This window comes from Lynx canadensis, chromosome A2, assembly GCF_007474595.2.
Source record: "Lynx canadensis isolate LIC74 chromosome A2, mLynCan4.pri.v2, whole genome shotgun sequence".
Taxonomy (NCBI): Eukaryota; Metazoa; Chordata; class Mammalia; order Carnivora; family Felidae; genus Lynx; species Lynx canadensis.
The window spans coordinates 167,072,581-167,086,308 of NC_044304.2; the positions used below are offsets into that span (position 1 = coordinate 167,072,581).

Sequence of the window (13,728 nt, forward strand, 5' to 3'; positions counted from 1 at the left end):
CCAACCAGGGCCCTGACGAGCGCGCCGCGGGAGGAGCGCGGCCCGGCGAGCATGCGCGGTGTGGCCGTGCGCGGGGCGGGGCCGGCGGGCACGCGCGGCGTGGGAGCGCCGCGCCGGCGACTGAGACGTCTGTGCCGTGCGCGGGGCCGAGCCCGCGAGCATGCGTGCTGTGGCCGTGAGCGGGGTCGGGCCGGCGAGCACGCGCGGCGTGGCAGAGCCGCCGCCGGCGCGCCGAACTCGGCGCTGTGCGCGGGGCGGGGCGGGGCCGTTGAGCATGCGCGCCGGGGCGCGGCGGCCGCGGCCGCGGTTGCTGGGCAACGGCGAGCGGCGCGGAGGTCGGTTCTGGGGGCGGGTGCCACCGGCGCGGGGCGGGAGCGCGGCCGCGGGGACCCCGTCGGGCAGCGCAGGCCCTCGGTCCCCCGCGCGGCCTACTTAATCGCGACCGTTGTTGGGAGGGCCTAACCTCCGGCCGGTGTGTGAGAGCGGTGACACTGCCCGTCACTGAGCGGGAGCCGAGCCCACAGGTAGGGCGAAGTTGTTACGGAGCACCTGCACCGGTAGCCTGCGCGTCTGCGCGCTGCTGCCCCCCTCGGCGCCGTGTCCCCACGTCGCACGAACGAGGGGGCCGGGCCACCAGCTACCAAACAGCGAGGCAGCGTGTCCGGCGGCCTTCTCTCGTGTGCGTGCTTTCCATTAGCATGCTTATCGATAAGCTTGAGGTCACGTAGACACTGGCACCACCGTGGAGATTTTTGTGACCAAGCCCTAACACTTCTAACTGGTTGTTAATGGTGGAATTTACCAAGAAAGAATGTTCTCGTTCATTTTGGCTCTTAAAGCTGGGCAAGGATCAAGTTTCTAACCCTCCCATTGTTGCAGACTAATTAAATACGTAATCTTGAAGGAGCCCCTGATCTCTGGATTTGTTTTCTCCTTCATAAAATGGAGTGGGACTAGATATCTGATGATATTTATTATCCGATAATGATATTATCATTAACTCGGAAAGTTCATGATACTGTGGAGCGGAGAAGGTACACGCTTTTCAGAAGCTCTTACCTTGACGTGAGTCATAGTGGCTTACGGTACAGTCACTTGAGATAAAACTGTAGGCTGTAGATAGCTAGCTGTGATAATTAAAGAGTTGTTAGTGTGATGTAAATTATGTTCTGCCAGGGTACAGGTGTTGTGAAAGAAGAAGATTCTGGAAGGGATCTACAGCATTTCAAATCCCTTGTGCCATTACTGCGGCTTACACTGTCCTGATGAAAAGGCTGGATAGAAACTTCCTGCTTGGGGGTGGCCTGGGTGGCCCAGTCGGTTAAGCATTCGACTTTGGCTCAGGCCCTGATCTCGTGGTTCCTGAGTTTGAGCCCCACGTCTGGCTCCGAGCTGACAGCTCAGAGCCTCTCTCCCTCTCTCTGCCCCTCCCCCCCCCCAAAAATAAACATTTAAAAATTTAAAAGGAAAGAAAGAAGGGAGGGAGGAAGGAACTTCTTGCATGCCTGCCTTGAGGCCAGATTGGAAAGCGAGCACAGAAACTGCCTTCTAGTTTCCGAAGCGTCTTAGCCCCCACTCAGCCTCGGAAACATCACAGCTTTGTTTCCCGTATCCTCACTTTCCACTCGACAGCAACTTTATTCTTCTCGACTAATTTAATGCAGGTGTTGATCCTTAGATACATATTTTGGATTTCCTGCTTTCTAGTCTTAAAATTAGGCCCCATTTCCTAGATGACTTTAATAACTACTGTTTCTCTCCATTCCTGTGGATTTTGGACCCTTGTCTTCAGAAGCTGGACCCTTGCCTAAAAACTAAAACTAAAAGGGCCAATTCAGATTCTTCCACCGGTTTCAAAGGGAATTGGAGCAAGAATAACCACTTACAGAGTATCTTCTGCATGAAAGGGCCCTTTAGACACTTTGCAGGGTGGTCTCATTTAATCCTAAAAATAACCCTGCAAGGAGTGCATTATTACGCCTGTTTTAAGGTGAGGACACTACAACTCAGATATAGTATCTTGCCCAGCAACAGGTTTGTTCCCCGTATTCTGTATCTCTATGTTCTGGACAGATTGAGGTCACAGGACTCCCCTTGAATTCCAGGATATTCGTGGTCCCTTTCCCCCGTAAATAATAAACACAGGCCGAGATCCCCAGTGCCTTGTCTCCTCCTGATCCCGGGGTGTTAAGTGTGCTCATTTCCCTCTTATCTGTCCTTCAAACCCCAGCTTAAATGTCCTCTTAAAGAGATACTTCACTTACTATTCTCTGATCTCGTCAGTCTGAAATTTTGTTGTGTTTACGTACAATAGTGTATCGAGCAATGGATTGTTCTCATTTATATTCATAGGCTCCCTCCCACTAGCTGGAGATTTGAGGACAGGGCTCAGTGGGTCGTGACTGGTGTGAGTCTCTCTAGAATCACGGCGCGTGGCTCAGTGCTGCGCTCTGGCAGACATTCGCGGATCAATCAGACTCCCAAACATACCTTCCCCATAAACTTCAGAAGAGATGTTTACGTACACTCTAACTCTGACTTTCTGTTGCTTTTGTCTCTGCGGTGGGAGAATTCAAGGGATGTGACCTGACGATCGAACCCAACAGGGCCGAGCGGCGCCTCTCCGGACTCAGCATGCTACAACGTAAGGTATGCAATCCTGCGTGTAAACAAACACTGTTTTACTCCTGAATACATTTTAATTCAGCCATCTGAAAATATAAAAATACAGTTGCAAGACCTCGCTCCAAAGAGGAACTGTCCCCTTAGTCCCCACTAAAGCATCCCATAGCTGTGCAGTTTTTGTCTGTTTTCACCAAAAAGGCACGTACTTAAATGCAAGAATCTCTTTCATATTACAGAAGCCAGATTTGCCTTGAGTCTAATTTTACTGTAGTGAAACAGAATGTGTTCAGGCATGCGCAGCTTTTATAGGTCATGACGAATTAATTCATTTTTAAGACCTCAGTAATTAAACGATATTACTGTATCGCCAACACAAATGGGGACACCGGGCTTCCCTGCAACTAGGTGACATGGGTCAAGCACTGTTTACTATTAACTTTGGTCTAGTGTGCTGCCAGGGCTGAGTAGTAAAGCCCAAGTTTTCTTCCAGATGATGTATTACATAACGTTCTGCATGTAAGGCTTTTTTCCTACTTTTTAGGGTCATTCATCTAAACAAGATAACTTAGCAGTCACTGCAGTTGCTTTACAAGATCACATTTTACATGACCTTCAGCTTCGAAATCTTTCAATAGCAGATCCTTCCAAGACAAAGGCACAACAGAGAGACACCAGATCCAAGTCTCTAAAAAGAAATACAAAAGCAGTAATAGATACTGGGCTTAAAACAACGGTACAAGGCCCTAAAGTAGAAGATCCAGAAAGAGAATATGTTCTTGATCCAAAACCACCACCCTTAACTTTAGGTAAGTTCATCTCATCATTCATATTTTGGCTTATTAGAGCTAATGAATCTAGTTGAGATTAATAGTGTAATTTTTTTTTCTGGAACAGAAATTATTCTCATTTATAATCTTACAGAAATATATGTACGTACTCAAGTTTAAAAATTACGGGGACGATCTGGGCAAGAAAATAAAGATGAATAAGTAAAAATAGTAGAATACGATCACTGTCCACTGGTCCACACTGGCGGAAATCAGGCACTCTCACAGGAGAACGAGAATAAATCTATAGACGGGGCCCAAAAATCACCGTCTGGCCAACAGCACAGTAAGAACAAGCATCGGCAGATGCTGAGGCCGGTGGGAGACCATGTTGAGACGCAGGATGTAGTCACAGCCTCACAGAGTGTCCACTCACCACAAAGGGAGACACCGCAGCCTCATGTTGGTGACACTGTGCCAGCAGCACCCTGACCAAGTGATCCAAGTGCCGTCACCATAGGGCCCCACGCTGACAGCACGCGCCCCAACCCCGTGCTCTGAGAAAGTGCCGTCGCCAAAATGCACATGTGAATTTAATCATGAGGACACTTCAGACACACCCAAAGTGACGGACATTCTACAGTTTGGGCCTCTCTTCAAAAGTGTCAAGGAGAGCAAATGAAGACAGAGAAACCGTCCCAGATTAGAGGGGACGCAGGGGATAGGACAGCAGACTGCAGTGTGTGATCTGGGACAAAAAGGGGACTTCAGTGAGACAAGAACGAGATCCGTGAGGAATACAGACTAACTGGCACTTGCTACCAGATCAGCATGAATTCCCTCATTTTGATCATCGAACTAGGGTTATGTAAAATATTAACATTTGGGGAAACTGGGTAAAAGGCACACGAGGATTCTTTATACTGGTTTTACAACATTTTGCAAGTCTCAAATTACTTTAGGCTGTAAATTTAGAAATAGAGAAGAGTTTCAAACGATGCCGGGCACGGAAAATAGGTTTGTCTGGGGGCGTGTAGCCCTCGCGCGCGTGTGCTGGCTGGAGGCGTGCTGGGAAGCCTGGGGGCTGCGGCCGCACAGCGTGGAGGGGAGCCTGCCACCACAGCGGTGCCCAGCGGACACCTGGCACTGTCCTCTGAACCGCAAACAGTGCCGGTCGTGTTCTAGGAGACGGCGTAGCTCGAGAACATGCAGAGGCTTGGTGTGATGTTATATAATAACTTAGTGACTGTCTTCCGTTGTGCGTCTATAATTTACGGATTTGATCAAGTAGATGATCATCATAGTTTAGCAGGAAAGATTTAAATTAGACATCAGGAAGAACTTCACAACTTGGAAAATAAGGGAGATTAAAGAGGAGAGGAAATGACATACTCTTTCAGGAGCTGTTCACATTTGCAAAAAAAAAGTTTTAACTGTTCTGCTCATTAATCACTAATAAGGTTGAATCATGTTTTGTTTTTTTTAAGTTTACTTAGTTTGAGAGAGAGAGTGCATGTGCCAACAGGGGAGGGGCAGAGAGAGAGAGAGAGAGAGAGAGAGAGAGAGAGAGAGAGAATCCGAGGCAGGCACCATGCTGACAGTGTGGACGCCAACTCAGGGCTCAAACTCACAAACCATGAGATCGTGACCTGAGCTGAAATCAAGAGCCAGACACTCAACAGACTGAGCCACCCAGGCGCCCAAATCATAGTTTCATTACTGCCTTTACCTGGTATTGCAGTCAGGTCTCCGTTTGCTGATTTGGTGGTGTTCTTTATGTACTCTGCATATTAATCCCTCATTGATTTACCACTGAGAAGATCTGCTCCTGGCCTGGCACCTCTTTTAATTTTATGTGTTATTTTTTATTGAATAAAATATTCCTTCTGATTACTGTTAAATCCATCGGCTTTTCTCTGTTATTGTTTATGCTTTGGGGGATTTAAGGAATCCTCATCCATTCCGAGATGACAAAGATTTTCCACGTTTTCTTTATTTACCTTCAGAGTTTTGCCTTTCCCATTTAGACCTCGTCACAGTTTATTTTGCACAAGGTACTGGGAACAGCAGTTGACAGAAGCATTTATGTCAGCACACTGTTACGTGTTGTTTGCTGAGCCGCAGCACCCCCCTTCCTCCTGTGCCAGGATCCCACGGTCACACAGAGGGAGAGAGAGGAGGGTTATGATCTGGGGGCTTCTGTCTCTGGACCAGTATTTTACTGTTTTAATTAATAAGAGCTTTGTAATATGTCTTAATAACTGGTAGGAAAAGACCCAAAATTATCCCCCCAAAAAAGTTCCTAGAAGCATATTCTTTCAGTACACTAAAGGACAGTTTGTGGAGCCACACCTTCTGGAACCTTCCATCACCGTGCTCCCATGTGGATCACTGCTGTGCGGGGCGAGTGCAGGGCCCACAGCCGGGGGTCTCCTCCATGTGCCCCAAGGGCTGGCCCCGTCCTGCACTCCCACCTGTACCCACCCCTGACTGCCACTACTCCTCCGGGCATGTGCCCCACTGGCAACCTCCCGGGAGCAGGTGCGTGGGGGCCCGTGCCTTGGGCCGTCTATGTGGGCGCAGGCCTCCCACGCTGGCCCTCCCATGTTCTACCCCTGCTTTCCCTCAGCTCCTCCTCTCGGCCAGCTGGCCTTCACTCCCCCTTCCTGTCTTCCAGTTGACGCTCACGTCTCCACGACACAAGTTCCCATTTTGGAGCGCTCTGTTGGTGCTCAGAGTGTCCCTGGCACAGCTTCCTACTCTGGTTTCCAGCTGCAACACCTCACTGTCCATCTGCAGAGAGCCCGCGGGGGGCGCCGCACCTGCTCCCTCACCCGGGGAAGCACTTGACTCCCACTGTGGCATGAGCTCCACACTTGACCCAGGAGAACACATGCCGGCTGTCGAGTATCGCTTCGGTGGTCAGTCCATCCTGACAGTAATTCTACCTCATAAGAATCTTTAGCAAGGGATAAACTCGATTGATACTCATTCTGTGAAGGTCACTGGTGGCAAAAAGTGGGCTAAATCGGAAGAAGACAACACTGAAGGCTGAACCCTAAAATAGGCGACAAGTGAGAACCTTTGGCCAAGACATGTGGAAACGTCAGAGTCTTCAGCTTCTCTCCCTGAAAACCGATAGCAGTCCTGCCTACGTGGAGAATACTGTGAAAATGACACAAGTATGGGAAATTCTTTGTAAATAAAAGCGTTCCTACCATTGACTTTTAGCACCCATAGAAGACCAGTGTTCCCCATACGGTGGAAGAAAGTACGCCGTATGTTTTGTTTTCAAATTTGTTTGCAAAACAATGTCATTAAATTATGAGTACTATGTTCTGGATGTATTGAACCTTCATTTTCTCTTGTTTTCACTTCAGCTCAGAAGTTGGGCCTGTTTGAACCTCCCCCATTGCCAGTATCATCAGAGGAATGGGAAAAAGTGAAACAAAGATCCATCATGCAAGGGGACTCAACGCAGCCATGCCCAATATGCAAAGAAGAATTTGAACTTCGCCCCCAGGTGTGTAGCGGGAAAATCAGATAAGCAGGCTTGGGGACTAGACGAAGCTGGAGCTTAAGATCCCGCCTTCATTTCTCCAATTTCTTCCGCCTACGTGACCTCAAATACTTACATTTTCTCTTCCGTTAATTAGAGTGTGTGTGTGAGAGAGGTAAACACTCTCATTAAACGTTTTGTTTATTTACTGAATCATATTCTCAAGCACAAAGTCTGCACAAAAGGAACGCTCCTGTTCCCCTGGCCGGAAACGAGCTAGAGGGTGAGCGGAGGCCTGCAGTGCAGGAAGAAGGAGAGCAAAGGGGAATTTTAAGTTGTTTTGTGAACTGAAATCATAAAAAAAAAAAAAAAGAAAGAAAAAAGGAAGGAAGGAAGGGAGGAAGGGAGGAAGAAAGAAAGAAAAAAAAAGAAAAAGAAAAACATGAATCTCCAAAGAATTTGTATAAGAATGTTTAAGTAAAATCTTTTAACGTCTTTATTCACGAACCCTTACCATAGTAAGGTTGATCTTATAGACAATATGCAGTCGAGGCGCGTCATAGAGATTTCTGTGCATACGGTGCCTGCCCAGTCTCCTGTGATCCCCTCACACTTAGGGGCGCTCCCCCCTCGAGGATCTGGTGTTCTGTGTTAAGCTCGCAGCCGCCCCACAGTGCCTTCCTGTGGGCGCTGCGCGTGCTCCCTACCGAGCAGGTGCAGGTTTGCTGGAAAATACAGCAAACAGAGTCAGAGCAGGCTCTCAGTTCATAGCCTGGGAACCTCGGGCTTTCCTCACTGCCTGGCACATCACTCTCAAACTTAATTTGTTTTAATGAGTTTCATCGTTAACAAGTTAGTTCACAGCCATAAAACGTTTGTTCTTTACTAATTTGAATTCACAAGTTATTTTAAACGTACTTATTGTATTCCAGTTCTCTATCAAGACCTCATCTTACCTGTATGAAAGCTGGGGATCTGGGAGAGATTTTAGCCCTTAAACCACAGAATTATCATCTAGGATAATTTAGTACTTTAGTGGGGCAAGAGTGACTAGAACCACAACTAGTCTTTCCGGCCCCAGCAACGTCTTTTTTAATTACGCTGTAAATGCTGAGGCTGACTGGTGTATGAAGAATGACAGCTTGTTGCAAGTGTCTTGGAGGGAGCAGGGACGGGATGCACCATGCCCATCTCTTCCATTCTGGTTTTTATGCATTTCTCACTCAGTCTTTATTTCGTTTGGTCACAGTTGCAGACACTTGTGTTCGTTTTGCATGTTTACTTTGTTTATTGTTCTGTGTTTAGAGTTTTCCTTAGTCACAAACAACAGCTGGTATTTCCTCCAGCATTTATGATTTCAGAGGACCTCAGTTATCTTGCGCATCCCAGAGGGAGGCATTGTACCCATTTAATAGATGAGGGCACAAGCAAGTCAAGTGACCCACACCAGCGTGACTCAGGAAGTATGTTCAAGGTCAGCTGGAATCTAGTCCCAGCTGCTATCATATGGACCACCACTTGGTCATTTACTTTTATCTCAGATAATGTTTGCCGATAACAAACATTTATGGACGTTTAAAAGTATATTTTAGGGGCACCTGGGTGGCTCACTCGGTTAAATCTGATTCTTGATTTTGGCTCAGGTCATGACCTCACAGTTCGTGGGATCGAGCCCCACATCAGGCTCTGCGCTGGCAGCTCAGAGCCTGCTTGGGGTTCTTTTTTTTTTTTTTTTTAATTTTTTTTTTTTTAATTTTTTTTTCAACGTTTTTATTTATTTTTGGGACAGAGAGAGACAGAGCATGAGCGGGGGAGGGGCAGAGAGAGAGGGAGACACAGAATCGGAAACAGGCTCCAGGCTCCGAGCCATCAGCCCAGAGCCCGACGCGGGGCTCGAACTCACGGACTGCGAGATCGTGACCTGGCTGAAGTCGGACGCTTAACCGACTGCGCCACCCAGGCGCCCCTGCTTGGGATTCTTAATCTCTCTCTCTCCCCCTCCCCAGCTCATGCTCTGTTTCTCAAAATAAACATTAAAAAAGAGTTTATTTTAAATATACAGAAGTACAGTGTTATTGAACATAGATCCTCAAATATCTGCTGATGAAACACTGACGGATATTCCACAAAGAATGCAAAACGGAGCACACCAAAGGGTGCTGTTAGATTAATGGCGATAATTAACGAGGACCCGCGTCACTAAGGTTTTCCAGTTTAGGCTTACTGGCAGTCAGTTTCAAGTCAAGGTTTTTTAACTTTGTGGGTTCTACCTAGTCCGGTATTTCTTCCATTCTTCCTATTTAAGAGGGGAAGAGTAGAGTGAAGGAGGGGGGTGGGGGGAACCGGGGAAGTGTTCACAGCAGGAGTAGTGTTAGAGGCTGCTGGGAGCTGAGCCCCTCGACGCCCCTCTCCTCCTCTCTGGGAGAAGCCAGGGCCGCGGGCCCTCTCGCCGGGCTCCCTCCGTGCGCGTGCTCGCAGCTCACTGGGGCTGGTGTCCTGGTATCACCCCCTGGTTCTCCTTCCAGAAGAACCACCTACCCTCTTCCTTATTCCACAGCCCAGAATATCACTATGCGGTGGAGAATTTGGGTCACAGAGAGGTGATGATTTCTTGTGAGCACACTTTCCCTGCATTTCAGAGAGAACAAGTGTTTCGTATGTGTGTAGGATTTATTGCTGTTTAAACTGAAGTGTGTTAGAATTAATAAAGCTGCTGTCAGTTGAACAAAGCCCTAAGCAAAGACATTTGTTCGCGCTCCCCCGTCTCCTCCTTGGGCACCTCCCTCCCCACGCGCCAGCCCCCTTCCCTCCCAGGGTCTGCCCAGGAAACACATCTATTTCCTAATGTATTTAACACACTCATTTTAACGGCTTACTAGCAATCATCCTGTGTCTGATGTTTCAGATTGTTGTTAATGGAGTTTTTCTTGTCGAGATGATATACCTGTGCTGTGCTCAACTTTAAATATTAGAAATATCAAGGTTATTAATCTGCTTTTTTAATTTTTCAAAGAAACAACACAGCCTACCTTTTAAGCATTCAGAATTTTTCTTTTAATTAATGCATTTATGCTGCTGCTCTTTGAAAACCAATTTAAACTTCAAACATTTTTGTCTTCTCGCAAACAGGTGCTGCTTTCATGTTCCCATGTGTTTCACAGAGTGAGTGAGTCCCGCCTCCTTCCCTCGTAAAGTGCGCAGTGCGTCGCCCGTGTAGCGATCGCTCATTTAAAGTCTCCTGAAAAGAACCACTTGCCTTATCCGTAACCACCGCTTAGAGTTAGAAATACGACTTTAGGCTACAGTGCAGTTCATCCTGTTTTGAAAGTCCCGAGTCTTCTGCGACGAAAGACCCGCAAGTGTTTGTATAACGCACTCCTCCTGGTGGCGCACATCAAAGTGACGGCCCGCTTCCCAGGCCCGACTGTGGTAGCCTCACGCACGAGCCGCTGTTGGCAGGAGTTTTTGATGTAGCTGCATGTACATTCTTGTAAAATTTCACTTTTGGAACAAGTTTCATGAGGAAGGTGTTAACATCTGATGAAACTTCTTCCCTTTATGCTCTAATCTAAATTGGACTGTCTCATAATTATGAGAGAAAAGAGCGCTATAATTACACTAGAAGTAAAAATGTTATTTATAAGTAATTACTTATAAAACGTTCAATGTTTTTCTTCAGGCATGCCTCCAGGCTTTTGAAAAATTCGCAAATAAAAAAACCTGCCCCCTCTGTAGAAAGAACCAGTACCAAACCAGAGTGATTCACGACGGAGCGCGGCTGTTCAAAGTAAAGTGTGCGACAAGGTAGGAAGGGTCCCCCGCGCCCGCGGGCCCCACGGCCCACCTGGGACGCACTGTCCTGCAGCCCAGCCGTGACGATTCACGTTCAAGGTCTCAGGGATGTTGCCTCCCGCCCTGACCGCGGCCCCACCCCACCCCACCCCGGTCTCACCCGGTTTTGAAACACCTGTCGAAGCCGTCCTGAGTCAGTCATTTCAAACACCTGTATTCCAGGATCCAGGCCTCCTGGAGGGGACACGTGGTGAGGAAGTGGTACCGAGACCTGAGGAGAACAGTGCCGCCCACGGACGCCAAGTTGAGGAGAAAATTCTTTGAAGGAAAGGTAGGGGAAGGCCCTCGATCCCCCAGGGTGTGTGCGCGCAGGTGGGACTCAGCGGGGGCAGGAAGACCAGCAGAGGCTGGGGACGCCCGACGCTCGTTCGTGCGCGGGCTTTTTAAAAACGGTTGAGATGCTGCTAAAAATCCCGGTCAACGTAAACTGACTTTCCAACCCAGACAGTGGGGGACAGATCTTCTCTTCTAGTGAAACTATAAAATTCATAAAATTGGAAGAAGTTTAAATTCAAAGCAAGTTTTGTCTGGCCATATCGTGACACCCGCTTAAATAATCTCTTAGGATAAAGGAATGGAAACGGGCTTAGTTTCTCACACCCCCTGCATTGCGAGTCAAAAGAGCAGGAGAACTTTGTAAAAATAAAGGCCTGCAGTGCTGCGTTTTACTGGGGCCTCCCAGGGCCTCCCAGAGTCACCAAATGTGAGAGTTTCAGAAATAAGTAACGGCAGTTTCTACCCTTTCTTTAAACCTTTTTTTTTTTTCAAATTTTTTAATGTTTGTTTATTTTTGAGAGAGAGACAAAGCGTGAACAGGAGAGGGGCAGAGAGAGAGGGAGACACAGAATCCGAAGCAGGCTCCAGGCTCCGAGCGTCAGCACAGAGCCCGACGCGGGGCTCGAACCAATGACCATGAGATCATGACGTCAGCCAAAGCCAGACACTCAGCCAACTGAGCCACCTGGGTGCCCTTTAAACCTTTTTTTTGTCGGTTACGTTTACCTTTTTTGGCTTAGCAACTTTCCATCATCGAAGCCCAAACAGAAGGGACAGACTTCGCACGGCGGAAGGAGCCGGCTGAGCCCGCGCTCCCACCCCAGCTCCGCCCTCACGCGCTTTGCGGCTCCAGGCGTGTGTAACAGGACAGTGATAATCTCGACCTTGCAGCGGGGCCCGGACAAGTGGAGTTGTGTTGACAGAGGCCTAGCACACAGTAGGCGCCCGGCAGTGTATGTCCGTTGTTTGAGTTCATCTTTATGTCACCTGCTTCAGATTGAGCGGTAGCGTATATTTTTTAAAGTTTGTTTATTTTTGAGAGACAGAGGGCAGGAGAGCGTGCACGTGTGAGTGGGGGAGGGGCGGAGAGGGAGAGAGAGAATCCCAAGCGGACTCTGCGCGGTCGGCGCGGAGCCTGACTCGGGGCTCGAGCTCACAGGCTGTGAGGTCCTGACCTGAGCTGACATCAAGACTCAGACACTTCACCACCTGAGCCTCCCAAGCACCCTGATATTGTTTTCGCTAGCGTGTCCTGTACGAGACTATGGCATTCTGACATGAGGTGAGCTTTAAATCTCTAAGACACAATTCACAGTCACACTTTCCTGTAGTCATTATGTATGGAAGTTTCCCTTACACATTTATTTAGATCTTTCCCACACTTACTTGTTTCTTTTTAGCCTGCACTCCCATTTGTAAGAACGAGTGATAGAAAATTACTCTTTACCATATAGAGGGATCCCTCTTCTCCCCGTCGTTATCGCGCCTTCAGTGTGTAAAGCAGAAGTGACCCCAGTCCTGTGCTTTGGGGGAAGAGGCTGATGTTCACGACGTGCTTCCTGGTTTTATCCGACTCCCCATCTGACCTTCTCGGGCGAGGTGCTGTCCCTGTGCATCTTGTAAACCCCCCTTCCTCATCTGCGCCCTGGCTGGGGGGCTTCTGAGAGCGCCCGGAACTGTACAGGGGTCCTGGAGGTAAGTGCACTGAGGCTCGGCCCTCAAACAGGACGGTGCTGGATGTTCCCAGGGCCCTTTCCGATCACTCGGGTCGTTGGTCCAGGCGACATAGTTACGGGTGTGTGCAAAAGCAAACTGGGACCTTGGCTGACTGTGATGGCATTATGTCCCGGATTTAATCAAGAAAACACAGCTGATTTGTGCTCAGGAGCAGGACAACACCAAATGCAACGTGTGAGTAAAAAACCCTAAAACCCTGTGTCTCGAAGACGTCCACTGATGGAGGGAGGAGCTTGTAGGGCAAGGGCAGCCTGAGCGCCCGGGGGGGATGCACCACGAGTGCTGCCTGGCCCCACGGGAGGCGTCCTCTCGGGCCCACGGGGGACAGAGGCGCAGGGTGGCTCTGGCGGATGAGCGGGGCCCACAGCAGCCCCTGCTGGCTGCCCAAGTGGAGGTGGGCAGAGGGAGGGCGGGGGCTGTAGAGGGAGAATCCGCCATTCGATATAAGAAAAAACTATTTTCTGAGTCAACGATGCACGCTGTAGCGTGAACTGAGGAGCAAAACATATTTAGGGAAATGGGACAGTCCCGGTGAAAGCCCCCTGCCCACGTCGGCGTACGGGTGGACACGAGAAACGCCGTGCGTTCTTCAGCACCACCTACTGGACAGGAGGGACGGCCAATCGGCTACAACTCCCAAAGTTACTGCATAAGAAGAGTATGTGCCACCTCCGTCTGTCTTGGACAAGTGACCCTTTCCTCTGAGGGCGCTCACCTCCCTTCCGGCTCTCCGTTCCGCTGAGCTTCGTATCTAGTTTTTGAAAGTCCTTGTCCACCGACCAAGATAACGGGCCGCCTGCTGCTCACCGCGGCACACCTGTCTTCCGGCCAGTTAGCTGTCCCAGCGCCGTCCTCCGCCTTCCTCACACCCGCCATCTCTCCAGGGGTCACTCACTCTCGGGTCCGCGAACGGAGTTCTCGGCCTGCTATTTTCTCTCCTCTGCACACTGACAGTAATTCTACTGACAGTAA

At 49.1% G+C, this 13,728-nt stretch overlaps 1 protein-coding gene across 4 annotated transcripts in view; it reads left to right on the forward strand.

Moving 5' to 3' along the window:
* Positions 1-1,450: 1,450 nt before the first annotated feature.
* Positions 1,451-13,728, forward strand: part of RNF32 (ring finger protein 32) — a 36,363-nt gene continuing 24,085 nt past the window's right edge. For 3 of the 4 annotated variants that reach the window (XM_030308903.1, XM_030308897.1, XM_030308900.2), the window contains exons 1-6: positions 1,451-2,649; positions 3,167-3,431; positions 6,773-6,915; positions 10,021-10,053; positions 10,571-10,695; positions 10,906-11,014. In XM_030308903.1, the coding sequence (XP_030164763.1) occupies positions 2,635-2,649; positions 3,167-3,431; positions 6,773-6,915; positions 10,021-10,053; positions 10,571-10,695; positions 10,906-11,014 (690 nt within the window). In that variant the 5' untranslated portion in view covers positions 1,451-2,634. The remainder of the gene's footprint in view (positions 2,650-3,166; positions 3,432-6,772; positions 6,916-10,020; positions 10,054-10,570; positions 10,696-10,905; positions 11,015-13,728) is intronic. The other variant, XM_032592483.1, reaches the window with a different exon arrangement.